Consider the following 26,546-nt stretch of genomic DNA (forward strand, 5'->3'; position numbering starts at 1 on the left):
TCACTTCTCCTTCCCAAACGGTGACAGAAAAACAAAGGACGCTGCGGGTTTCAGAAAGGTAACTTTATGGATTTTGCATGACCGGTTTCAGCGTGTGCTTTCATCAGATGCGACTGTCCACAATGCGTGCTCCCCATCTCACGTTGTTGAAATAGGCTCCTCCTCACAGTTGTGTAGGAGCCTCACCTGCTTCCCATTAGCCGACTGGTGCCAATACAGGAGACTACTAGTCCCACAGTGCAACATGTCGGTGGTCCGGTGCTCAGGGAAGTCGCACGTTGTTTTTAGCCCTTCTGTGTCCCTATCTTCCTGCCACGAGCTTTACCCAATGCACTGATCATGTTCAAAAGTGTTTCAAACCGTTATCTGGGTCCGCAGTGCAAGTGCAGCTTGAAGGCATTAGGTAAACGAGCGTGGCGGGTCACGGAAATAGTCCAATACCTTGGTTACTCTGAAATGATGCCTATGTATCCGTGGCCATCTTTTAGCGGAAGGGTCCTCTGTGCGCTCACAGGCAATGCGCTTTAAATGCATTCACTTCTCCTTCCCAAACGGTGAAAGAAAAACAAAGGACGCTGCGGGATTCAGAAAGGTAACTTTATGGATTTTGCATGACCGGTTTCAGCGTGTGCTTTCATCAGATGCGACTGTCCACAATGCGTGCTCCCCATCTCACGTTGTTGAAATAGGCTCCTCCTCACAGTTGTGTAGGAGCCTCACCTGCTTCCCATTAGCCGACTGGTGCCAATACAGGAGACTACTAGTTCCACAGTGCAACATGTCGGTGGTCCGGTGCTCAGGGAAGTCGCACGTTGTTTTTAGCCCTTCTGTGTCCCTATCTTCCTGCCACGAGCTTTACCCAATGCACTGATCATGTTCAAAAGTGTTTCAAACCGTTATCTGGGTCCGCAGTGCAAGTGCAGCTTGAAGGCATTAGGTAAACGAGCGTGGCGGGTCACGGAAATAGTCCAATACCTTGGTTACTCTGAAATGATGCCTATGTATCCGTGGCCATCTTTTAGCGGAAGGGTCCTCTGTGCGCTCACAGGCAATGCGCTTTGAATGCATTCACTTCTCCTTCCCAAACGGTGAAAGAAAAACAAAGGACGCTGCGGGATTCAGAAAGGTAACTTTATGGATTTTGCATGACCGGTTTCAGCGTGTGCTTTCATCAGATGCGACTGTCCACAATGCGTGCTCCCCATCTCACGTTGTTGAAATAGGCTCCTCCTCACAGTTGTGTAGGAGCCTCACCTGCTTCCCATTAGCCGACTGGTGCCAATACAGGAGACTACTAGTCCCACAGTGCAACATGTCGGTGGTCCGGTGCTCAGGGAAGTCGCACGTTGTTTTTAGCCCTTCTGTGTCCCTATCTTCCTGCCACGAGCTTTACCCAATGCACTGATCATGTTCAAAAGTGTTTCGAACCGTTATCTGGGTCCGCAGTGCAAGTGCAGCTTGAAGGCATTAGGTAAACGAGCGTGGCGGGTCACGGGAATAGTCCAATACCTTGGTTACTCTGAAATGATGCCTATGTATCCGTGGCCATCTTTTAGCGGAAGGGTCCTCTGTGCGCTCACAGGCAATGCGCTTTGAATGCATTCACTTCTCCTTCCCAAACGGTGAAAGAAAAACAAAGGACGCTGCGGGATTCAGAAAGGTAACTTTATGGATTTTGCATGACCGGTTTCAGCGTGTGCTTTCATCAGATGCGACTGTCCACAATGCGTGCTCCCCATCTCACGTTGTTGAAATAGGCTCCTCCTCACAGTTGTGTAGGAGCCTCACCTGCTTCCCATTAGCCGACTGGTGCCAATACAGGAGACTACTAGTCCCACAGTGCAACATGTCGGTGGTCCGGTGCTCAGGGAAGTCGCACGTTGTTTTTAGCCCTTCTGTGTCCCTATCTTCCGGCCACGAGCTTTACCCAATGCACTGATCATGTTCAAAAGTGTTTCAAACCGTTATCTGGGTCCGCAGTGCAAGTGCAGCTTGAAGGCATTAGGTAAACGAGTGTGGCGGGTCACGGAAATAGTCCAATACCTTGGTTACTCTGAAATGATGCCTATGTATCCGTGGCCATCTTTTAGCGGAAGGGTCCTCTGTGCGCTCACAGGCAATGCGCTTTGAATGCATTCACTTCTCCTTCCCAAACGGTGAAAGAAAAACAAAGGACGCTGCGGGATTCAGAAAGGTAACTTTATGGATTTTGCATGACCGGTTTCAGCGTGTGCTTTCATCAGATGCGACTGTCCACAATGCGTGCTCCCCATCTCACGTTGTTGAAATAGGCTCCTCCTCACAGTTGTGTAGGAGCCTCACCTGCTTCCCATTAGCCGACTGGTGCCAATACAGGAGACTACTAGTCCCACAGTGCAACATGTCGGTGGTCCGGTACTCAGGGAAGTCGCACTTTGTTTTTAGCCCTTCTGTGTCCCTATCTTCCTGCCACGAGCTTTACCCATTGCACTGATCATGTTCAAAAGTGTTTCAAACCGTTATCTGGGTCCGCAGTGCAAGTGCAGCTTGAAGGCATTAGGTAAACGAGCGTGGCGGGTCACGGAAATAGTCCAATACCTTGGTTACTCTGAAATGATGCCTATGTATCCGTGGCCATCTTTTAGCGGAAGGGTCCTCTGTGCGCTCACAGGCAATGCGCTTTGAATGCATTCACTTCTCCTTCCCAAACGGTGAAAGAAAAACAAAGGACGCTGCGGGATTCAGAAAGGTAACTTTATGGATTTTGCATGACCGGTTTCAGCGTGTGCTTTCATCAGATGCGACTGTCCACAATGCGTGCTCCCCATCTCACGTTGTTGAAATAGGCTCCTCCTCACAGTTGTGTAGGAGCCTCACCTGCTTCCCATTAGCCGACTGGTGCCAATACAGGAGACTACTAGTCCCACAGTGCAACATGTCGGTGGTCCGGTGCTCAGGAAAGTCGCACGTTGTTTTTAGCCCTTCTGTGTCCCTATCTTCCTGCCACGAGCTTTACCCAATGCACTGATCATGTTATATATACATATATATATATATACACACATACATACATATACATACATATATATATATACACACACATATATATACACACATATATATATATATATATATATATATAAATATACACACACACACACATATGCCTATATACATATAAATACACACAAACACATTTACAAGCCTACCTTATATACAGGCACAAATTTACAAGGCTACGCAAAAACTTGAACAGGCCTTTTATATAAGTACGACTGTAGTCCTACTTTTATTTCTGGCCTGCCCCGGTTTTTGTTTCTCTAAATCTGTTCACCCTATAACTGAGGCAAAACATCTTATTAGACAAGGAAGGGTTTTTAGGTATAAGATGTGGGTGTTTCCTCGATTCAAGTCATGAACAAGCATTTACAATGCAACGGTTTCGCCTTTGGAGAAGTTAGAGCTATTGGCATTGTAAATGACAAAATTTGTATTTATGTGTTGGTTTTGAAAACAGATAAATAAATGGCATTGTCATTTACATTGCCAATAGCTTAATCTCTCGCAAATGTGAGAACTATTGTACCCTACGGACGAGCTCAGCAGACAGCAATTACCACCACACACACACACACCCAGAGCCACACACACACACCCAGAGCCAGCCCCACACCCAGAGCCAGCCACACACACCCAGTGCCAGCCACACCCAGAGCCACACACACACACCCAGAGCCCCACACACACACACAACCAGAGCAGTCACATACACACACCCACTGGAGCAGTCACACACACACACACACACACACTGGAGCAGTCACACACACACACACACACTGGAGCAGTCACATACACACACACACTGAAGCAGTCACATACACACACACACACACTCTGGAGCAGTCACATACACACACACACACACTCTGGAGCAGTCACATACACACACTCTGGAGCAGTCATATACACACACACCCTGGAACAGTCACACACACCCAGAAGCAGTCACACACACACACTCTGGAGCAGTCACATGCACGCACACACTGCCCAAAAATGATTGCTGGTGCCCACCGCCACAAATTTTGCACTGGAGAAGATGCTTGGTATTTAGTTATGGCAATTGAAAAGGTACTTTCTTATGTTGGGAAAGCACACATCACTTTTAGAAAATGCTCATTTTCCGTTATGCAACTGGCTAGGTCGCACAGAGACTGCTGTTTGACCTGTATGGAAACCGCTCCATGCATCTCTCTGTAGTTAAGCGCCTGAGCTACATAGATCTATCTATCTAATGACACTCATTTGAGCAGCAAGAAACTCCTTAAGAAGATCTTAAAACTGCTGCAAAACACTAACTTGCTCAACCGGCTGCAGACTGCAGACACTGCTGTCCTAGCGATCGATCAGACAGTCAATTTGTAGTCCTGAGGGACGCTAATAAAAGGAGCTCTCAGTTGCAGAAGTCTGCTCTTGAGTCTGTATTTCTCCTGCTGGAGATTTCTACTAGTACTCACTGCAAGTTTCAGAGGCAAGTCAGCTTCCTAATCATAAATTAATAGTCCACAATAGCTGACTCTGATTAACTCGAGCTGCCGCAGACTGCATTGGGCAAGCCTCAAGAGAGTGAGGCTGAGGCACACATGATAGGTAGTTGTTCTATACAATTAAAAGAGAGTGTGTTATCTTGTGTCATAAAGTCTATTACATGTTTATTTTGTTTTATAATAAAAGTGTACTCCGACATGTTGCTGGTGCTGGATTTAGAGACACGGGTGGAGCACTTTGAATGAACGTAATGCTATTTTGCTCGACTTTCTGGAAAAATCAACGCTCATTTCATCATGGCTATTGCCAATTAGGTAGGCTCCGAATGCATTTTGCAGATGCACGTGACGACTGACTCCTGCACCGCCGGAGAGGTCGGCTATGGTGTCCGTTAGTAGCTGCAGCACACTAGGTGCTGCATGCATTGTCTCAAGTCGTTTGTGCGTGCAAGCACATTATATGGGACACTTAAGTTAAGCCTTAGCCCGTCAGCAACTGAATGAAGCCCCTCATTCCAAGGCTAGGCACACTTACTTTTTTGCAGCAGCGACCAGCGAGTGCAGCTGCAATTATTATTTCGTACAACCCAGCTTCCTGGCTTGCCTCTATCTCTGTGCCTTATCTCCGCCGGCCATCAGGCTCGCTTGGGCCGGCTCAGCTAGCTGCACAGTAAGGGGTCCCGGCGGTGTTCTGGGCAGGCGAACTGCGAATGAACCACCATGTGACAGCCACTGCAGTGAGTCCAGACCATGTTCAGTCACGGTCTTGCCTGCCGCCCGATGCATTGGTTCGGTGTCGGTCACGGGATTCATTGCAGTGCGAACTCATTGCAGGTGAGGCAGCAGCCAATAAACTAAATTCAACTACCTCCTGCAGCAAGTAAATGGCCCTTTATTAACTCGTAAGTCATCTCTCCAAATGTACACTTTTTGACAACTCTTAAACATGCTACAAACTCCTCCACTGTCAACTATGGCCTCTGCGAACGGGTACAAAACTTGTGTCTGGTTATCGTCACAGTCACTGACTTTACAAATCTAATGTCTGGCCTGTGCTCGGCTACCTTGTAAACATCTGTTATGGAGGACCTCGCAAGTCTACTGCAACTGGCAAGAACTTGAACGTACGCAGCAGCGTCTCTAGCAGTTCTCAATAATGATGCTCAGTCCTTTAACTACACATGCAAGTGCCAGACATAAACTTGAGCAATAGGTGACTTTGCTGTAATTACCTCTACGGCGCTATATGGCATGCATTGCTTCTTTATGCTATGATTTATGTACCTTCTCTCCGTTTAGAGTGTCGACCTCAGTTTCACTCTAGCTTGGACAGCGTTTACTTCCTGGACAGAAACAGAACAAGTTGCGACCGGGTCCCGGCAGTACACCACGTGACATTCCATTTTGACGATACGGAGTGTTCCCCGCGCCCCCTCCGCTCCACCCTCGTCAGGCTCCTCTCCGGTCTCCCTCCAGGCATGGGAGACCGGCAACACCGGCAAAGGCTTCCCCCAGGCAGGGGGAAGCGGCAAACAGCAAGGCTTCCCTTTCCCTCCCCCGGGCTGCGGGTGCGGGACTTCCGGCCGGCCGCGAAGGGATTGGCCGGCCGGCCTGCCAGGTACTTCCGGGTCGCCGCGGGCAGCGCGGCGGCCCTCGCTAGGCAGGCAGGCGGGCAGAAATCGCGAGGTGGGCACTCGCTGGGGGCGTGAGAGGACACGGACGGCGGGAGGGGGCGGGAGGGGGCGGGAGAGGACACGAACGGCGGGAGGGGGGCGGGAGAGGACACGGACGGCGGGAGGGGGCGGGAAATGTGCACAGGACAGCAAGGGGGGCGGAAAGGCACACGGAGGGGGCGGGAATGGACAGCGCATCTGAATTCACTTTCAGTGAAAGGGGAGGGAACGGGAAAAAACGTAACTCCGCCCTGGGAAAAAAATCTCCGGAACGCCCCCGAATCTGGTCCAGCCTTGATGGACAGATCCGGCACTCAATGGCTAGCCTCCATTTATGGAGCTAACCAATGAGAGCCGGGGGACGTTCCAGGAGTCCTTATTGACGACATAGGATTTCACCTGCGCTGAAGAGCTGCGCAGAGCGCAGCCTTCGGCAGGCGAAACCCAAAAATGCCTAACTGCTTGTCTAACAGTTCTGACACGTCTCGCTAAATTTAATTTCTGACAGCAGTTCCCTCTCTGCCCTCAAGCAAATCGTTTATGTGGGTCATACACCATTTAAAAAAGAAAAAGAAAAAGAAAAAAGGAATCTGTGCCGGTTTCAGTCGCGGAGGGTAACGTAAAACCAGACTCCCCTGAATGCATTTGCAATCTCACTCACGCAGGCTGGCAGCCCTGCAGCAAACATTTTCAGTAAGCCAGCTGGGGGGAGGTAATTCAAACTAAAAACAACAGCCTACTTCCTTGACTGGGAATGTTGCAGGCAGACAAGTCCCTCGAGCTGGGCTGCAGGCAAGGACTTCTTAAAGAAACAGCGCCTAGAAAATAGTGAGGCGGTTGGAGTCCATTCACAAAAGCATTTGTGAGATGAAGATTTCCGGAAGCAGTACTACAGAACTTTTATGAGTACTCTTACACGCCTTTGGGGCTCGACCACGAAATATCCAAGGCCCTATAAATAAAAGTGCAAAAAGGACACAGTGCTTTTTATTTGCACTAATTGTGAGTGTGAATATGGAATTGTGTGGGCCCAGGAAGCACAGACTGGAAGTATGAGCTGCCAGGTCCCAGTTATGGACAGCACTTTCAATCACTCCCAGTTTATTTTTTTTTACCAAACAGCACTTTGCATACTGGGACTTTAAGGTCATATTTACTATGTTACAAAGAAGCTACAATTATGGCCAGCACTTACTTAAGGAGAGGTAAGGCCTCCGCCTTAGGGTGCTAGGTGGCCCCAAATTAAAATGACAGGCCTGACAAACTGCCCTTCTAATTGTGGATGTATGCACTCCAGTAGCAAACTTTTGCCCGGAGGTCTGCACATCTCTGAACCATTCCCAGAGCTTTCAAGGTTCCCAGGTCCACGAGCGGTTAGTTCATCCAGTCCAGATTTTCTCTTTGCATTCTCGACACTTCTTGTCCTGATTTTAGGACTACAAATCCCAGCATGCTACAGATAACACTTGGAATGGATGAGCTATTCGTGCATGGAGCTGGTTAACATGAGAGCTCTGCATTCCAGATTACAAACCCCACAATCTTGGCCCCTCTTGGCTAAAAACATGCTCAGGTGAAGATGTCTCGCATGTCATGGGGGCAGATGACAGCTGCATTTACTTGTTATTCAACCTGACGATTTCTGACAGTTTTTCCAGACGAGCGAGGAATCGCAGCGTTGAAAAGCACTTGTCAGTCATCACCCTGCACAGAACTGTCATCACTCTGCACAAAACATTAAACGAATTCAGTTTAAAATGCTTTAAGGGATGCTTCCAATGGTCTAATGGAATAGCTGGACACAACGGCCATGATCGGCGTGTGCGTGTTGTGCACAACTATTCTTTTCCGATGCCTAAAGACGCTGCACGCAAGGGCATATGAAAATTATTATTCCTTTTGCCGCTAGTTCGATTGAGGGCCAGAGAGATCATGTTTGAATAAATGACACACACTATGCATGTGAGTTAGCATACCGGAAACCTTAATCTTCAGCCCAACCGGTCTAACATATTTTACCATTAACTGTTTGCTTACCAGAACAAGCCTGACCATGTCCTTATTGTGCCAGACACACCAACGACTGTAGGACTCAGGCCACAGTCTGCCTGGTGCTTCCTACAACACTTTGTCCTGATGAGGGCCCAGTTCCAATTAATTTAGCATTGTGGGTCGAAACGTCAACAAAACCTCTACTATGGGCTGTTTTCATTTTGATTGTGGATCTCACACTCAGTACAAGTGCTGTATACAACATCATACGTTCCATATCAGTCACATGTATATATTTGTATATAACATTTACACATTATGTATTCACTCTGTTCACTTTCACTGCGCCATCACTAATTTGGAGCACATGTTATAATATTGAAATTAGTGAGTATCCTAGTTCCTTATACAGGATTCATGTGTGAATAAACAAGAAATGCACTAAACGCATAACAAGCCTTACTTGTGAGAAGGGTTCCTGATAAATATTGCCATGGAGGGGAGGTCAAGCGCTACACTTCCCCCATAGGGACCATTTGTGTCTTAAATAAATACTGTTTTAGTTGGGCTGATTGCAGTTAGGTATGGAAAAAATGCGATTTATTTTGCCTATGTTGTAGGTCGTCCAGTTTGCAGACAGCCCCAGTACTACATGCACTCCACAAAAAGGTTTTGAATGGAGAGCAGCCTGAAAAGACACTTGAAATTAGAAACACCTCAAACCAGTTGTACATTATGAGACAGTGGATATTCAACCCTTGTCCGAAATAGGTGTATAGAAGTGGGACTCACACCATTCCGGTTTGTTCCAGTTTCAACTCCTTCATGGCCAGGTAGTGCTCTGTAGAATAATCAAAGGACGCTGATCTGGTGAATTCTTGATCTGGTATCTGCCTGACAGCCAGTCTCCCAGAGGTGACAGAACATTGCATGAAATCTTCATCTCCTGCTGAAGGGGCAGAAGACCAGCCTGGAGTGCTTAGAAGCCGGACTGCAGCCACTCGCTTCAACGTTTTATTGTTGGGGACAAAGTTCCATTTTTGGATAAAATGGGAATTCTATGTGGTGCATAAGTAAACGCATATTGCACTGCATGCTTGAGCATTTCGGTCCTGCTTATTCTCACGAAAAGCAGGAATAAGAAAATAGTTGTTTTTTTAAAGTTGAATGCTCTACCATCAGGGCTTTGGCATAAAAATATCTAACAGTCCCTAGTGGTGCTCAGTAATGGGCGCGGGGGTGCAGCATGGCAGTCAGGATGGCATGTTCTGGCTTTTTCAGGATAGTGGAGCTAACATCACAATAATGATAGGTCAGAGAGGTCAAGGGGTGGGGATATAGTAGGATCTTCCTGTCAGGTCATGGTGAAGGTCTGCCTTTCCTGTGGGATCATTCACTGCGGTCAGATGGGTCAGCTTGTCTGTTCTCTTATACTCCACCCTGCAGCTTTTGTTGTTTCTTAGGTAGCTGGGAGAGTAGGGGTGGGGAGTGTTGGAGGACAAGTGATGTGTAGGGGCAGTTTTATGCTTTAAGCACTTCCTGTGGCAGGTTGCTTGGCGGCACGAGTTGGTAGGCTTTCATTTTAGTTGGCCGGAAGGTGAGCTGACGATTCACCATTTAGAAAAGGTTTGATCATTCCATGATGGCGTGTCCAATTTAGTCAGGCAAAGGGCTTCTGACCAAGTATTTGCGTGCATTAGATTTAGGAAAGATGGGCAGGGTCAAAGAGCAGGAATGGGACGGGCAAAGAACAAGCAGTTTGGGATGGATGGAAAATTGTTTGGAAGAATTGCAATGGCTGGAGGTGGATGCCAGTTGGTTGTTTGGAACGTTTTGGGCCACCTGGAGGATTAAGTGTTGGATTAGGGATTTTGGCGAGTGGAACTGCTGATCAGTCTTCCTGAAGCACGGACATTTGGTAGATCCTTGGAGTGAAGGGTTGGACTGCAGTATTTGCTGTTCAAAGTGAAAGAGGCCCTCTTAGATGAAGCCTTATTTCTTTACACGTATCGCTCCTTAGTATCACTGATGACAACCAGATGCAAAAAGCTCACACCTCTGTGCCTATAATATGGGTACTCCAGGCTGGAGACTACCCTGCTGTGAGGAGTATTAGTCTACACAAAGGCTGTTTCTGGAGAGCACCTGGTGAGGCCAATTGTAAGGAGAACCAGCACAAACCAGTTCTGAAAGTGCAGAGAATGGATCCATATCTCCTGTCTGCTTTGACTACATAAAAGTGGGACCAAATGTGACCAAGGAAGAGAGTGCTCCGCAGATTACTCAGAGAAGTGCTACATCACCTGAGCTCACCCCTTGCTGCAAGAGCAGATTACCTATCCTGAAACACCTAGAAGCCTGCCTCCTGACAGAGGGAAGGAGCTTGCTAACCGTGGAAGCGGAGTGACTATCTTGGAGTTGCAAGGTGTAGCAATATTCTAGTGCTGAAGCAGACGCAGAGGACGGGATAGAGTGATCTGTGTGCCTGGTGGCAAATCGCCCCATACTCTCCAGTGTGATTCCTGTTGGGAATCGTGACGTTCTGGCTTGACATGAGCTTATGTGACCAGAGTCGTTGAAGCCGAGTTGTGAAGTTGCTGTGTGGCTTGTCCACTGCATCTGAATTGCAAAACGGTGACGTACCATAAAGCCACTGAACCTGCACCCAGTCCCAGCATCACCAGTGCTGATGTGCGACCTGAGACCTCAACATGCCTGGTGACATGGTCCATTAGGCAGCCAGCGAAGCCTCAGCATCGGCGAGCTCAGCTGCGCATAGCCGCACTGATCATAGCCCGAACAGCCGGGAAGGGCATCAGTCAGACCAGAAAAGATCCAGCACTCCCATGAGCATAAAATTGCAAGGCTAACACAAGGGTAATCCAAACCGAAGCATAATCAGGCTAGAACCATAAACAAGGAAGGTACTGTCCGGGCCATAAAGGAGGACTGGACCACAAGCAGGAAGAGGCGCTGTCCTACTCTAGTGCCAGGAACTTACATCGTATATATTTTCCAATTTGGAATATTTAGTCCTACTGTATAATTTAATGTACAGTAAGTTACTTATCTACTTGAAAGTTAAGTACTGGGATGGACAATCAGTTATTGTGCTGCTGAATAATTGCTGAGTTCTGAGCTCAAGCACCCCCAAATTACCTCCCAGAGCAGCCTGTGACTGCTCCCCATCGCTACCTCTGACAGTCAAGTGCTGATGGGGTGGAACTTGGCCCAGGCTGCAGAGCCACAGTAGGAAATATCCGGGCACATCAATGGCAAACAACCTCAAACCCCATAGCTGGGGCCCAGCAACCCCTACTTACAATGTGTCCCCTCAACCCAGGTCTGACACCACCTATTCCTTCTGTCTCTCAATTTTGCTTGTCCCTCTCTGTCCACTCCCTTTATCTCACGTGACTCCCTGCTGGTCCAGCTGCAATAAACCTCGGGAAGCAGCAACGGGCCTTGGCCTTAAAAAAAAACTCCAATGGCTCCAGCCCACCTGGGTAAATCCCTGACAGGATAAATGGCCAATCTGGCACTGCGTTCACTGCCCAAACGTTGGGCATCAGCACAATGCAGGGTCACTATTACACAGTAAATTCCTTTAAAGGATTGTGCGATTCTACATTGGTTTGTCGGCCCTCTCCAAACATGGCAGTGCATACCTATATCATTATATGTACTTAGTGTAATTGTTATGCCCATTAAAAAACTGCCAAGGGAACAAATAAAACCAAGTACAGGCTCAGTACATCATTTTAGCTAAGATGCCTCTGCTGCTGTGTTGCCAAGAAACAATTGCATTTTGCCCATCCTGTGGTGCACATTAGGATTCAGCAAAGTTTCCACTCCAGCAGCTAATACATGTGAAGTTGGGGAAATGTTGAAATTTGTAGAAACATGCAAGCTTCCTCGCGTCGCATGGTTTGCTGCTGAGAAGTAGATCTCACATGGAAGGGATATAATGATGATTCAGGGGAGATGGTGTAACCCAAGTAACCACACTACTCAATTATGTGTGAAAAAGGCTACTTGTATGAAATAGGTGCATATAGCAACAAATATTTTCATAATTCCAGGGCCCTGAGAGGCACTTGCCCTTGTTACATCAGGAAACGCATTCTCCCCCATCAACAAAAACATTCCTTAAGATCGAACTCCTTGAATCTGCTGTGTCCCTCCATTTGCAAAAGCCCGTATTGGAGGCAGAACATTTTCAGTGTTGTTGACCAGACTCTAGAACTCCCTTCTGGATAGATTTCGCCTAACCCAATCCGAACGGTAGTTCAGGAAGCACTAAAGACTTGGCTATTCAGCCAAGGTTAGCCCCTCACATTTCACACTTCACCTGTCTGCTTGACCGTTTCAGCGCAGGGACGCCTCTGTGCGAGGTAGCGGTCGCCCTCTACAAAATGCATTATTATTATTATATAAATCTCAGCAATTGTCTTACAGACTAACGTTAAGGTCTCACTATACACAGCAATGTCTCTCAGTAAGACTTACTCTGCAAACTTTGCTGCCGACTTTGGATCTGGGGAACCCAGTTGGACTCTTGGCTCAACATCCTGTGATTCTGGGCAAATCGCGTAATCTTCCCATGCCTACAAAAAATGAATGTGTCCCTGTGTAATGTAACTGGTGCTCATGGAAGGCACTCCAATACCATAGGATAAAACTGTATGTGTGTGTATGTATATATATATATATATATATATATATATATATATATATATATATATATATATATATACATACACACACACACACACAAACTACCCTTCAACATTATAAAGCAACTCCCAATGAACTATCCCTTGACCCCTGTATGTATTCTCCCAAGAATTACTCAAATAACCTGTTTCTTGGCTAACTAAACTCAGAAAACTCCCAGCCTCCCTGCTCACCCACCCCTCCCTCCAGCAGATACACTCACCCAGTATCGTAACCAATCTCACAGTGGCCTCCAATCCATCAATATACCTGTGCACTACACTTAGCACCTTCTTATCAGCAACAATTTAACAACTACCCCTAGGCACCAGTGTCACCATATCAAGCTTTCCACACATCCCTGACCCATCAACCCTAACTACAGAAAAGTATGCAACTAACTGACTGATCGCCTAAGGTAATCGTAGTGCCGCCTACTTACCCTAACGAGGACTTCCTTCCTATGACCTTCTACTGCTTAACCATTTAAACTCCACTTTTTGCCCCTAGAACAATAGACCATCTGCAATCCTTATACTGGCACCCCACCCAAAAAAGCCTGGGAGCAAGGCTCCCAGAACACCTGACCCCCAACCTCCCATTCCCACTCCAGGACATCCATGGGCAGGTCATCCTGTAGCAGAAAAGTTATTATGAACAATGCCTGCTCAGATATATATATTTTTTTTACCCTACTTGTACTAGGATACTGCAGCCCGCTTTATGAATAGGAAGATCAGCCCCACGTACTGGGACTATACTGGCAGGGTGGCGAGAGCAGGGGAGGTGGTTAAACAGGTAAACTTCGCATTTGGGAGTAGCAAGTCTTTACCTCACACCAGTCCAAAGTAATTATGCGAGTGTGCAGGTGCAAAGTTTTCGCACAATTATAAATTTGACCCGCTTAATCATAGCCTGCTGCATAATCTGCAGATTTTACTAAAAACATTGTTTGTAGATCAAACAGTTCAAGAGTTACTAAAAACAAAATGACGTGTTGCTATGTAGTGGAAGGCCACTTGCAAAGGCTGACTTTCTGTTGCCTATTGATAAACTCGGGGTTTATACTGGCACTTATGAGGTGCAACCAATGCCCAGACAGTGTTAACGAGTGGAAAAAGGAAAAAATAAAGAAGTAATACTATCACAAAATGAGTAGCATAATTTGTCTTTTCTTGCCGCATAATTTACTGAACCATGCCGCATACTTAGTTTGGCCCTCCCATGCATAATTGCAGTTGCCCTGCCTTTGGCCTTTTGGCAAAGGCATGGGGTATCGCTGGGGGGGGGGGGGGGGGGGGGGGGAGGCATTGGTGAAACTTTACACTGTGCGGAGCAGACAGAAAAATTTGCCCTAACAGTTTGCTGACACCAGAACGGGCTGCCCAGTTTTATCAAAACGTGTAGCAGCTTTGTAAACTTCACAAAGATAAAGAAAACAAATTGGAACGTTCCAAGGGTCCCGTCTCTACAATACAACTTAGCACGCCTAGATACGTAAAACATAAACAACTCTACAAGAAAAATAAAGTTTAAAGTGCCGCTCTTCCTATGTCTATAAAACATATCATTAACATTCAATGTTCCTGCGAGAGCTTAAACACACCCGACATAGTGTTACAGTCAGATTTAATACAACGTAGATTTAGCTGCAATTTTAGTCTTTCTTCTTCTACATGTGTGGGCTACAATTCAGTCTGTCTTCTATGTTTATGTAATTTATAAACAATTCTGAAGGCTAAATATTGTAATTAGCACTCCTAGAATAGTTGTGTGTCCATACCCCATAATTCCTTAAAATGGCTGTGAGGCGGAGCGAAGGGCTGAGGAGGAATCTAATCTTCGGAGCTCGGTTAGGCAGGTAAGAGGAGCTGAGAAGCTGTGCTGGGGTGGAGGGAACGGGGGTTGGAAAAGAAGGGAGAGGCGAGGTGCTGGGCTGCGGGGGAGCAACGCTGCGGTGGGAAGGGGAGAGCAACCCTGTGGAGGAAAGGGGGGAGCAACCCTGTGGAGGAAAGGGGGGAGCAGCCCTGTGGATGAAGAGAAAGGGTCGAGCTTGGTGGAGATAGTGGAGGAGCGTCGTCCCGGCTCGTGCTGCTGCCTGCCCGGGTCCGCCCTGCTCAGCCATGCCTGCAGCGCTGCACGGGTTAAACAGGACAGGCCTGGCTCCGGCAACTCTTGGAAAGTCCCTGAAGTGACGTGTCCGAGCTGATAATTAAAAGAGGTTTAATTATAGAGGCGAAGAGCGGGTATGCAGGGCCGCGGGGGGCAGGAAGCGGGCAGGACCCTCCCCCCATGTCTGCTGGCACCAGACCCCAGTACTCGTGGCCCCGATAAGACCCCTCCGTAGTTTGATCATCTTTTTCAGACCGTGTCCTGGTGAAACTCTGGCTGCGTTCTTGGGGGTGGGGGTCCCACTGAGCACCGGGCATGCATTGGGTGGGTGGGCTCATTCTGCAACAGGAGCACCCATCTCTGGTAGCAGCAGCGTTCCAGGCCTTCGAGAACCTTCCTTCCCGTAGCGTGCGCCAGCGAGGGCCAGGCGTGTGCGCAGCAGGCTGGCACTTGCCACCGCGATGGCTGTGGGTGGGACGCCTTCCAGATGTGCGGCATGTGTTACGAACTCTTAAACTTTAGCAGATGCCCGCGGAAAAACTGCACCCCAAGACACTCGTTGCAAGCGGCCCGCTTAGTGGCGTGACCTAGTGGGGGTAGATAACCACCACCCAATGAACAGGACCCAAAGGGGGTTCGAAATATGTAAATAGGGGTGCCGGACAGACATCTGAGATTTGCACGACTATGTATAAATTGCCCATACGGGTTTTTTTTTAACCTCTAGTTCTAGAATGGTCCAAAGACAACTACAAGTCCCAGAATGCTGAGTTAACATGTGGAGTAGATAGGCAATTAAACCGTGGATGCGTGAAACTTGAGAGCCGCCAGTGGTTGGGAGCCGATAGCGTCCGCTTGCAGCACTGTTCACTCAAACAGTCGTAAAAAGAAGTCATGTGCCAGAATGTAAACTTTAAAAAAAAAAAACAGCACTAGACCGCCCACCCACCCCTCTTGAGTGCTCAGGCCTTCGACATATACTGACAAAATGGCTCCAGGACACCACTTTTCCCTTCCTGTACTATACTTTTACACCACTGCATTCTGGGAGTTGTAGTTTTGGTTCATATGGAGCCAGAAGGATATAAAGAATTGCTCCATTTCAAGGTGCACAAGCAGCATAATGAGTTTGCCTGCACCAGTGCACGGCTTGCGCCATACGAACCTGGCTGCTGAGGGTAGAGGTGAGGTGACAATGCACAATTCGGTGCTCTGTACTGGGAGACAGGATTACTGATTGTGCCAGGATTACTGCTTGGGTGCATTGTGGTAGCACGAGTGTCACAGGGCACTGCATTTAACGGTCTCCAGCGAAACACGTGTGGCTAGCCAAGGTGTGTGCTGGGCCTTTTCACGTGCTCGTCTGTAGTACTCCCTGTGAACTTTGATGTTGTGAGAAGACGCGCTGTACTTATGGGAAGGAGGTCCGCAAACGAGATGAGGGGCGGGCCAGGCTGGCCTCGGGGCGGCAAGGCCAGATCAGGTTGCCACCCATCCTGCCTGCTCAGGGCCCACCCCTCCTTGTTCCTAAAATGTTTACATTGTGCTAGCCAGCCCCTTCATTCTTAGAGCCGCATGTCCCGTGCAATTCGGTGGTCTCGCTTTAGGACCTGTGAAGTTACAACATGTGCACCTTTAAAACATTGCTTTAGAAAAGTGGCAATTATAAGTAACGAAACGGTCGTACCCTTTGTGTTTAGTAAACACGGGGAAGGAAGGGCCTTTGCCCACGATCTGCGCCCTCCATGCAAGTGTCCTACACGTGTGTGCCCATAACTCCGCATGTGTGTGATCAACAGGGCTTCTAAGCACGTGAAAGGAATACTTAAGACGCTCCTGTGTGAAGAGCACGGACTCACCTGCATAGACTCCAAGAGGGCCACTATAACGTGGCCCCAGTGCACTGGGTTAAGCAGCATATATTAGAAACCACAGATAACGACGTTTTAGCTAACAGCAAACTGCATTATGGGATTTGTAGTTTTAGTCACCATCATGTATGCAATTATTGCACGCGTACTTATTGCTTCCATGGTATTATGTATACCATGGAAAAGTGAGCAGTCCTGGGTAGACGTCTCCACTCCTTAATTTGTAATATATGTACATTTTCCATCTACAATAAACCTCTGGAAAAGTCTTAGGCGCCAAAAGTTTAGCATTCCCTGGGAGTAGGCTGTAGCCGAGAGGCGGCTGCATCTGTTGTTTACAGAGGGCACGGTTCCGACGGGCGATGCCCTTTGAAGCCAATAAACATCGTGTGGATTACTGCACACTGCAAATCCCCCGGCCCGTGCCGGCGCCCTAATAGCCCATCAACATACCGGCGGGAAATAAATCCATAATTTTCCAGATGGTCACAGCAGGGTGCCAATAGCCCCCGAAAGGCTAGCGCTGAGTACGAGCCTATGTTCCTTAATCCTCACAATACAGAATTAAATTGAAGGACGGCATATGCGCTCCCCCCAAAACAAGTCCTGTTGGAAAGACGACTCACGTTTAGCGTGTGCAATGTTAATGCCGCTTTAAGGCACATTACTTTTGGAGACTTGATTGGATCTGACACGTCCATCTCCCCCTCTTTCACGAAGCGCATGCTTCTGGGCACCCCAGGGGACGTAAAAAAGAAGGGGTGGGAGGGTAAACCACTGAGTACAGACCTCTCGAAAGCAGCACAACATGAAAACCCGGCGGCTGGGGTTGAACAATCAGCCAGTCGATAGCGAACCAGCCTGAACCAGTGCTGTGCCTGACACGTTTCAGCTCCCAGTCCCAGCTCATGTGAAGCAGAGTCTGCCGCCGGCGGCAGTGCAGCCACAACTCACCACCAGGCTGCGACACCCTCACTACGTTTAACGCTCCCTAAAATGAAGGTCACTGACAATCCCAGTGTATGTCCTGTGATTATCAGATTTTTAGTGGTCCCGATTTCTGCAGTGGATTGGGGTTGGTACTTTTCTACCCAAAACGTGCAATCGTTTTTTTATTTATTTATTTTATGCGTTTTTATATAGCGCGGACTTTACCCAAAGGTGTCTGAGCGCTTCACAATAGAAACGTTAATGATACATGAGGAGAAAATTACAAGTGAACAAAGTACAAAAGCAAACGTTAAGTTACATGAGGTAAAAGTAAATTGTGTGTATGTGTATATTATTGACACAGTAGTGAACTAAAGTTCCGTGGTCGCACAACTTCTAGATGCGCCTCGTGATTTCCTGAACTGCTCTGCGTGTGACTTAACCCCTGGCATCCGTGCAAAGTTGTGCTTTTTCATCATGTTTCGGTTGTGCAAACACCCTGCAGCCTGTTGCAACACCCACCGTAGTCTCAAAACAGGAAAAGAAAAAATAACATTATAGGTTATGAACTAAAGGCGAATGCGCGAGTATGTTTCCTCATAAGTGTGTCTCGTGGGGGTGCACTTCTTTGTTCCACTGTAACACACAGCTTGATTTTTTTTTCCTTTGCTTAACGACTTCAGTCGGCCCTCCCCCACGTCTTTAAGAGAAGCAGCCAACCGTCAATGGAAAACGTGTGGGAACGAGGAGAGAGAGAGCTCTATTTTTTTTTTTTTTAAATACCTGGTTAAAATATATATATTTTTTCCGTTCAGAAAGTAGCCTAAAAGAAACAAGTGGGAATGACTGTCCAGAGGTAACGCAGCTGTCTGATGCTTTATTTTCAGTTAGACCTTTCTGCAGTGGCATTCCCCGTCTTCTAACCTCACTCCCCTCCCTCTAGATAGCGGTGGGGGGTTTAGCTTAACCCCTCCCCCGTTGCACACTTGTTACTTTTGATGCAAATGAAGGCGATCCAGGGGAGATATGTATTTAAACCAAATAACAGACCCACTGGCACGTTTCCACTCCATGTGTCCCAGGGAGGCGTTACCCTAGCTTCAAATCCCGCCAAAAACAGGAAAGGGGGACGGAGCAAGCGAGCAGCAAAAAAAATAAAATAAATAAATCTTAATAGCTTTACAGGAAAAAAGACATCTGCTGCAATCTTGGGGGAGGCTGTAAGAGAGTGCAACAAGTTGTACAGAACCAAGCTAAAGACTTCTATACTTTTTTTTTTTTTTAAAGGGGGAGGGGCGCATCTAGGGTTGCAACGAGGAGTGAAAAGAATATAAAGAGATTAGGGGAGGAGATATACATGGCCTTTCTGCAAACAGGAAAGGGGGAGACCAGCTCTACAAGTGAGCACCCCCACAAGGAAATAAAAACAATAAACAAGCCCTCCTTCCCGGAAGGGCTGACAGACTGCAAACAGTAGTGAAAGGGGCCAGCTGCTGCTTCTTAGGGTTGCATCCAAACCAGGGCTGCAAATAACCTGAAACTGCACAATAACTTGAAACTGCACGGCATATAGCGCTTTAAAGTTGCAAAACGCGCAGTCGCACAGTTAAGAACTTTAACTACCGCAATACTTCAGGTCCACGGTTCAAGCATTAAGTTACGAGGCGTCACAGCATGTGGGTTCCTACGAATTTATCGAACTTCCATTGATAGGGTGTCGACATGAAGGGGTCCAGCTGGTCGACTTTAAGGAAATCATGCATGCGTTTTAACTGCTGAAAAATACCCATATTGTTGCAGAAATATCCGCGCAAAGAGCAGCGTAAGGTTTCTCCGATCTCCCCTACCCCTTAACCGGAAAGGCTAGTTCTTTGAAATAAACATAAAAGTACGCTGAACCTTACTGTTGGGAAACGTCTGTAAAAAAAATGAAGAAATCTTGAGACACTATTTGGTTTAAAACTCGAAATAAATCCACGTTTGGCACACACACCTCCTCTTCTGCAGGAACTCAAACATACTTAAAACAACTTCCAAGGAAGCAATAACCAAAAAAAAGGTTATAAGAAACGTCCAGTTTCAGGAATTTGATGACTTCTGTGCTTTCTTCATATAGAAAAATAAATTAACTCGATTAATGCAGTGGCCAATGGCGGTCGAGAGAAGCATGTCCAAAACTCTTACGAAAAAAAATACGATAAAAGTGGAAAAAAGAACAAACGACATAGGAAGGGACAAGAGACGGAGAGATCTGGCAAGGTCTCCGAGGAAAGCAAATGTGAATTAAAGGGCATAGCAAAAGCCGAACTCTATTCCCTTTTTTTTCTTTTTTTTTTTTCTTTTCTTAAGCTGCAAAAAAAGTTCCCGCCTTCTCCCCAAATGGCAGACAGAACAGTGGGTGGAATAAATTAAAAATCCAAAGCTTGCATATGCAACCCCTTTCACAGTTTGGACGCAACTTCTTTAGTTAGAAGGGGGGGGGGGGGGGGAGATTTCAAAGTTAAAAACAGTCGTGCCAATGACTTATTTTTTTTATGCAGGCGTGTGAGTGTTTATGTGTTTTATTTTTTTAATTCTCCTTTCTGAGAGTGCGGTGGGTGATTCAGCCCTCTTGTGTCAGTCACTTTTTTTTTCCTCGCTCCCCTTTGCCTCCTTCCTCATTTAAATGAGTTAAAGCCCCGCCCTCGTCAAGACTCGAAACTTTATAAGTTGGCATTTAAGCAGAGACTGGGAGCTTTGCTAAGAGTCCCAGGCAATCGCTGGAGGAAGGGGAGAAATTTACAAAATAAAGCACCGGAGGAAAAGGGGAAGCTGGATTCTGTGGCCGTCACCCCCCCGCTCCCTAACACTGTGATTTTCTTATTTTTATATATATATTGTATTTTTTAAGTTATTGTTTCGAGAGTAAAATTAAAGCAGACATGTCCACGGCCTTGATGTCGCCCACCATCTTCGACCTCAGCGAAGTTTTATGCAAGGTAAACAGAACTTTAAATGCACTTTAATCCCTAAACCTAGATTTTTGTTTCATCTTAAACTGGACTGAAGGGTTTTGCTGTTCTGTTTTTCATGTTAGCAGCGTGGACGTTCCGCCGCCCATGACACGTCTATAGGAAGTTAAAAGTTTATATATATACAACTTTGTCGCCTTTCTGTCGTTTCTAAGCACTGTCAATGACTTGGTCTCTTAACGGTATAGGAGCCGGATTTCTTTGTCATACACAAACCATTTTAAAGTATCTTTAAGGTGTAGAGACTGATATGGTCTCTCGTACATGGAATATAAAGGACGCTCTTTTAAAATGCTTCAATTTAGTTTTATAAACTTTGCTTGTGTTACTTGTTGTGTTAAAATCTTTCAAACAAAAAACGCACCCCCCATCCACCAATACTGATTTTTGCAATGTGTTGGAGTGTATTTTTACGTTTTACAGCATTTTGTGCAATATTTGTTCATTTTTTGCCGTTTTGTTGGTGACAATATTATCGTTGTTCTAGTATGTATTTATTTCATTCTAATTGGATCTCGGGGGCTATTTTCCCTGGTTAGTAGTGTATTTTTTCTAAACGCCAACCCGGTTATGTTTGTATTAAAATGTGGCAGTTTTAGTTGATTGTCCTAAACGCGGTTTCCCAGTAAACCTCAAGGTACATTTGGGAGGTGTTTGCATGTTTTTTTTATTGTTGTGTTTTAATATAATGTACCTACCACTTTCTGCATGTTTTTTTTGTTTTTTTTACTACCTATTTGAAATGGTGCTCCTTTAGATATTGCCACATTTCTAAACTACTGGCATGACGTTTTAAATCTTGTAGTGGGGTGTTGGGTGTGTTATTTTCCCTCTGCAGTACTTTATCTTTTTTGCTAGTGAATCACTCGACAGGACTTATTACATGTTTTGCAAGTTTGGTGGGTATTTGTGAACTTGTATTAGAGACAGGAAGAGGTTTTCTGTTTCATTTTACCAGCAGCTTCTCGTCTGCTGCTCGGAAACTTTGAGACTGTTCATTTAGGCTTGTTTTTTGTGTTTAATGTGGGGTGCACAGTTTCCACAAGAACGCAAACAGCACTCTATAGAGGTATTATTAGTATGTTCGTTTTTAGGGTGACTCTCGAGAGGGGCTTGCCTTTTAACTATGGACAGAAGGAGAGTAGAGTGAGGGGTGTAAATAGTCGCCTTAATTCAAATAAAGGCACACCTTCTCTTAGCAAATGCACCTACCATATTATTAGCATCCCTTGATTGTCTGTCCCTGCGTGCAAGCCACTCTTACCACCGCTCCCCCGAAGCACATCTTTTTGTGAAGTTTAGAGTAAAAGGCCTCACGGGCTGCCAAGTGGCCCCAAAATATCAACCCTAATCTCGGGGTTCATGTTAGGGAATGGAACGCATTCTTGAAATATGTGTACTGATCTCCTTTTTGATCAGAACCAGCTTCAACATTTGTTAAACTGTACCACGACTCAACTTTCGAAGTCTGTGTTTAAAAACAAAACGCATGTTTTTCAATATTTGGTAGAAATAACGTAGGCTTCTCAACGTTTTAAAGGCCAGATTTCTTCAGCACATTGCTGCTAAACGTGGTCTACGATTCGATATCCAACTATTATGCTGTTTGTCTTGGAGGCTGTTGATCATTTGGAGTGGTTGGTAGTTTGTAGAGTGGTTGGTAGTTTGTGTGGTGGCATGCACAAAGAGCCCTTCCCCCTCGCTGTCATTGGCACACTTAAAACGCACACACACTGGCATTGCTTCCTACTCTATCAGTGGCCGGACCTTTGTTCTAGTTCTGACTTCTCTCTGTAACATTAAATGTGGACTTTATTTCTGACTGTTAGGTATTGCACGAGGAGTCATGTCTCTATCCCTTTGGGTGGGGTTGGCAGTGTCCCTGATCTAAATATCGAGAAACAATCTATTTCCACGATTTAGAGATGAGAGGGTGATGTTGACCCTAAGAAGGTTGTATGCTTTTGATTTTGTTTAATTGGGATCGATTGTGGGTTTTGTTTACATGGTCAGCCCACACTGTTCACACAGTCAAGAAAAGACCATTTTTTGGCCAATACCTTTGTTTAAGTGGAAATTAGAAATGACCTGTGCTTGCTTATGCCTCTTACCCCTCTTGGGGTACAGGCCATCCACCAGGATTCTTAAGACACCTCTGTCCTGGGCTTTTCTTTCAGTCTGACTCCAGGTGTAACCCATCTCCTTGTAGTAAGTGACCTGTGGGAGATAACTTATCTGGAAAAAGTAACTGCAAATTGATGTTGGACTATTGGGTTATAGAAGTTGTATTATATGGCTCAAAATCCTCATCCTGGTAGCTGAAACTTGTGTAAACCATTTTAGCTGCAATTTTCTCTATTTTGGATGGAAAAAATTAGACTTTTTTTTGGACTTTGACTGTAAGTCGTCCCCCTACTTTTTAATTGTGATCCTCCTTCCAATCCGCAGTCCCTTCAATGACTTGGGTGGGGTGACAATCGTTCAATCTCTTCACTTCCTAAAAGTTTGTTTGAAGAGTAATGGAGTTGACTTGTGTGCTTGACCAGCAAACTCATCCTGACAGTAGTACAATGTAAAAATATCTTGCATAGGAGTAGTTCACACTTTGGTGTGATGAGTTGGGCAGTGGTTATGTTTATAATTGGCATTTTAATTGTGGGTTATATTTGGTTTTGTGTATGGTCTGAGGTGTGTTGGGTGTTGCAGGCTTGGGTTGCTTCTTACAATTGTGTACTTTTCTCCCCTTCTGCAGAGCAATAAAATGATCAACTATAACAACAACATCATGAACCCTACGAACAGCAATGCCTCTCTGCTGGACAGGAAGGCTGTGGGGACACCAGCCATGGTGGGCTTCCCGAGGAGGCACTCAATCACGCTGCCCAAGTTCAACCAGAACCAGTTCCTCAACAGCCTCAAGATAGAGCCTTGCTCCACCGCCATGGGCAACAAGGAGAACAAGTTCCGCGACCGCTCCTTCTCGGAGAACGGTGAGAGGCTGCTACAGAAGCCTGGTGGCCAGGTCAACTCAAGCCGCTACAAGACAGAGCTGTGCCGGCCCTTCGAGGAGAACGGTGCCTGTAAGTACGGTGACAAGTGCCAGTTTGCCCATGGCATCCATGAGTTGCGCAGCCTTACCCGCCACCCCAAGTACAAGACAGAGCTCTGTCGCACATTCCATACCATTGGATTTTGCCCATATGGGCCAAGGTGCCATTTCATCCACAATGCAGAAGAGAGGCGCCAAGTGTCCAGCCGGGATCAGATGCCCTTCTCGCTCTCCAACTCAAAGCTGGACAGGCCTCGGCTCCAGCATAGCTTCAGCTTTGCTGGCTTCCCCACCGCCAATGGGCTGCTGGACAGCCCCACCTCCATCACACCGCCACCGGCCCTCAGCACCGAAGACCTCCTCAACTCTCCCAACTGCGCAAGCAACCCTTTTACCTTCTCAAGCCAGGAGCTGGCCAGCCTGTTTGCCCCCAGCATGGGCATGCAGTTGCCTCTGGGATCCTCAAACATGCCCGGCTCCCCAACATCCTTTCTCTTCCGGCCCATGTCTCAGTCCCCCCAGATGTTTGACTCTCCTCCCAGTCCCCAGGACTCCCTTTCTGACCAGGAAGGATACCTGAGCAGCTCCAGCAGCAACAGCGGCTCTGATTCGCCTACCCTCGATTCCAACAGGCGCCTTCCCATCTTCAGCAGACTCTCCATCTCCGACGACTAAAACTGCCTCCCTGCTACTCTTCCCGCCTTTTTTTCCCATTACAATGTTAAGCTGAACTGATCTTTGTCGAGGGGGTTAGAAGCTGAGAGTGGTCCACCTGCCTGAGGCCTGAAACGCAAGTGCCAAATTGTGTCAACACCAGCAACAAAAATGGTTTACAAAAAAAACAATTAGTGCCTTGATTAGACTGTATTGCTGGGACAATTTTACCTCTCCAGCGCTAGAGGGCGCCAACGTGCACTTGAAAATAAAGTGTTCCTGAACAGCAGCGCCCTCCACTGGCCATGATGAATACAGTGTCTTCTTTTGCCACTACCCTCTCCCTATGTAAGGCCATGTTTCTGCCAAGTCTAGTGGTGGTGTTGGTATGTGGACAGCCCTCTTTCCCCTCCACCTAATCTTCAACTCCCTGTCTTTTGAACATGTCTTGCCTGGTCTGCAAGAGCGAAATCAAAGCTGTGGATGGATTTGGAATTGTTGACTCAAGTGTGGACTAAATAATGAATGTGGGGTGGGGGGTAGGAAGGGAGACAGCCAGAATGGAGTAAAGACTCAGACTTTTGGTGCTACAAATATGCCCATGTAGACATGTGATCTCATTACGAAAAAAAGGTGGGAGGGGGCGGGTGGATGGGCGGTTCATTCCAAGTGAAAAATGTAAACAAGATCCATTAGAAAGACAGCTTTAATGGTATGCTCTAGAATACTTTTAGGCCAATCTTTAGAGCACTCACGCCAACTTTTTTTTTTTTCCTGGGTTTTTAATTTTGTATAACTTTCAAAAACAAAAATTGGAGAACAAATTTTGCTTGTCACTGCACAACAATATAAAAAAGCTTATTTAACTTATCAAAACGTATTTATTGCCGAACATATGCTTTTTTTTTTTTTGTAATTGTGTTCATATTTATCGGGATTGCTGAATCCATAGAATATATTCTTTTATGTTTAAATTATGATCTTCCATATTAATCTTAAGATTGTGAAGTGTCTTTTTTCCTTCCCTCCTCCCCACAGTTTAATATATTATACTACAATGACTTTTTTGTAACTACACTTTTGGTTATTTTATTTTTAAAAAACAATGAAAATTAATTTAAAAAAATGCGAAAACCGTGTTGGATTTATTTATTTTTAGGTTTTTTGTCGCCCCATCCTCTTCTGCCGCCATTGTGTTGGACTGCAAATTGAGTTAATGTGGTTACTGCCTTATATATAAATATATGTATGTTTTCCCTCCCTGTTGTCGGTCCTAGGCCGCTTACAACTGAGCTGTAGAATGTATGTAAGCTGTGCTGTAAAACAGTGCACAAGACATTAGTTTTTTTTTTTTTTTTGTATAGCTTCTTTGGGGGAAGAAAGCCTTGATGGACTAAAAGTGCCTAATTTTGAAGACATTCCAAACCGCAGTATCCTGTCTTTACGTTCCTTTTTTCCAAGTTTGGAAATTTCCCTGTAGAGGTGAACGTGACTGGCGCCATAAGAAGCAAAACATGAATGTATTTTTTTCCCTGTTACTGTTCACTACATTTTTCCTTTGTGTGAGTTTAAGAGAAAGCTTTTTGTTACGACTGTTTGCAGTTTAAATCAATAAACCCCATGTTTTTCAAGAATGCTGGACAGTTGTTTTTTTCTTCAAGCTCTTTCACTGCTTGCTAATGTAGATTTCAGTAAGAATGCTCCATGGTGGATAACGGCCTGTAGCAAAAACCCTACCATTGATCCCAGGGGCATGTTTTCCTTCATCTTAAGTTAGTCTCCTCGCTGCATCTTTAAGTATCACTGCAGCTGCCTTTTTTTTTGGGGGGGGGGGGGGCGGCAACCCTCTGTAAATTTACAATTGATCCTAAGTGTACCCAAGTTTGTGAGTGCTGTACACTACTTTCAGTTGCAACATATTGTTTAACTGGTACCAAGTTAAACGTTCGCGTTCTCATGAGACTTTGCTTAGGGCTAGGAGGCTGCTCTAGTCTTTGCTCCCCCAAATG

General features: G+C 46.2%; 1 protein-coding gene and 1 long non-coding RNA gene across 2 annotated transcripts in view; one reads left to right on the forward strand and one right to left on the reverse strand.

Moving 5' to 3' along the window:
- The window catches only part of LOC144780986 (uncharacterized), a 57,669-nt gene extending 42,851 nt beyond the window's left edge, over positions 1–14,818 (reverse strand). Inside the window, exon 1 of the long non-coding RNA XR_013600852.1 lies at positions 14,694–14,818. This is a non-coding gene — a long non-coding RNA (uncharacterized LOC144780986). The remainder of the gene's footprint in view (positions 1–14,693) is intronic.
- Positions 14,819–20,522: 5,704 nt separating this feature from the next.
- ZFP36L1 (ZFP36 like 1 zinc finger CCCH-type) lies at positions 20,523–26,171 on the forward strand. Its single transcript, XM_078659584.1, has 2 exons — positions 20,523–20,801; positions 23,587–26,171. Exons 1-2 carry the CDS (start codon positions 20,745–20,747, stop codon positions 24,556–24,558), a joined length of 1,029 nt encoding a protein of 342 aa, XP_078515710.1. The 5' UTR covers positions 20,523–20,744; the 3' UTR covers positions 24,559–26,171.
- The last annotated feature ends 375 nt before the right edge of the window (positions 26,172–26,546 follow it).

This window comes from Lissotriton helveticus, chromosome 9, assembly GCF_964261635.1.
Source record: "Lissotriton helveticus chromosome 9, aLisHel1.1, whole genome shotgun sequence".
Classification (NCBI taxonomy): Eukaryota; Metazoa; Chordata; class Amphibia; order Caudata; family Salamandridae; genus Lissotriton; species Lissotriton helveticus.

Excerpts from the sequence above, each read along its gene's own strand:
- ZFP36L1 (XM_078659584.1), top strand. The coding sequence starts at position 20,745 with ATGTCCACGGCCTTGATGTCGCCCACCATCTTCGACCTCAGCGAAGTT. Across the intron at positions 20,802-23,586 it reads TCAGCGAAGTTTTATGCAAG|AGCAATAAAATGATCAACTA; the intron begins GTAAACAGAACT and ends CCCCTTCTGCAG.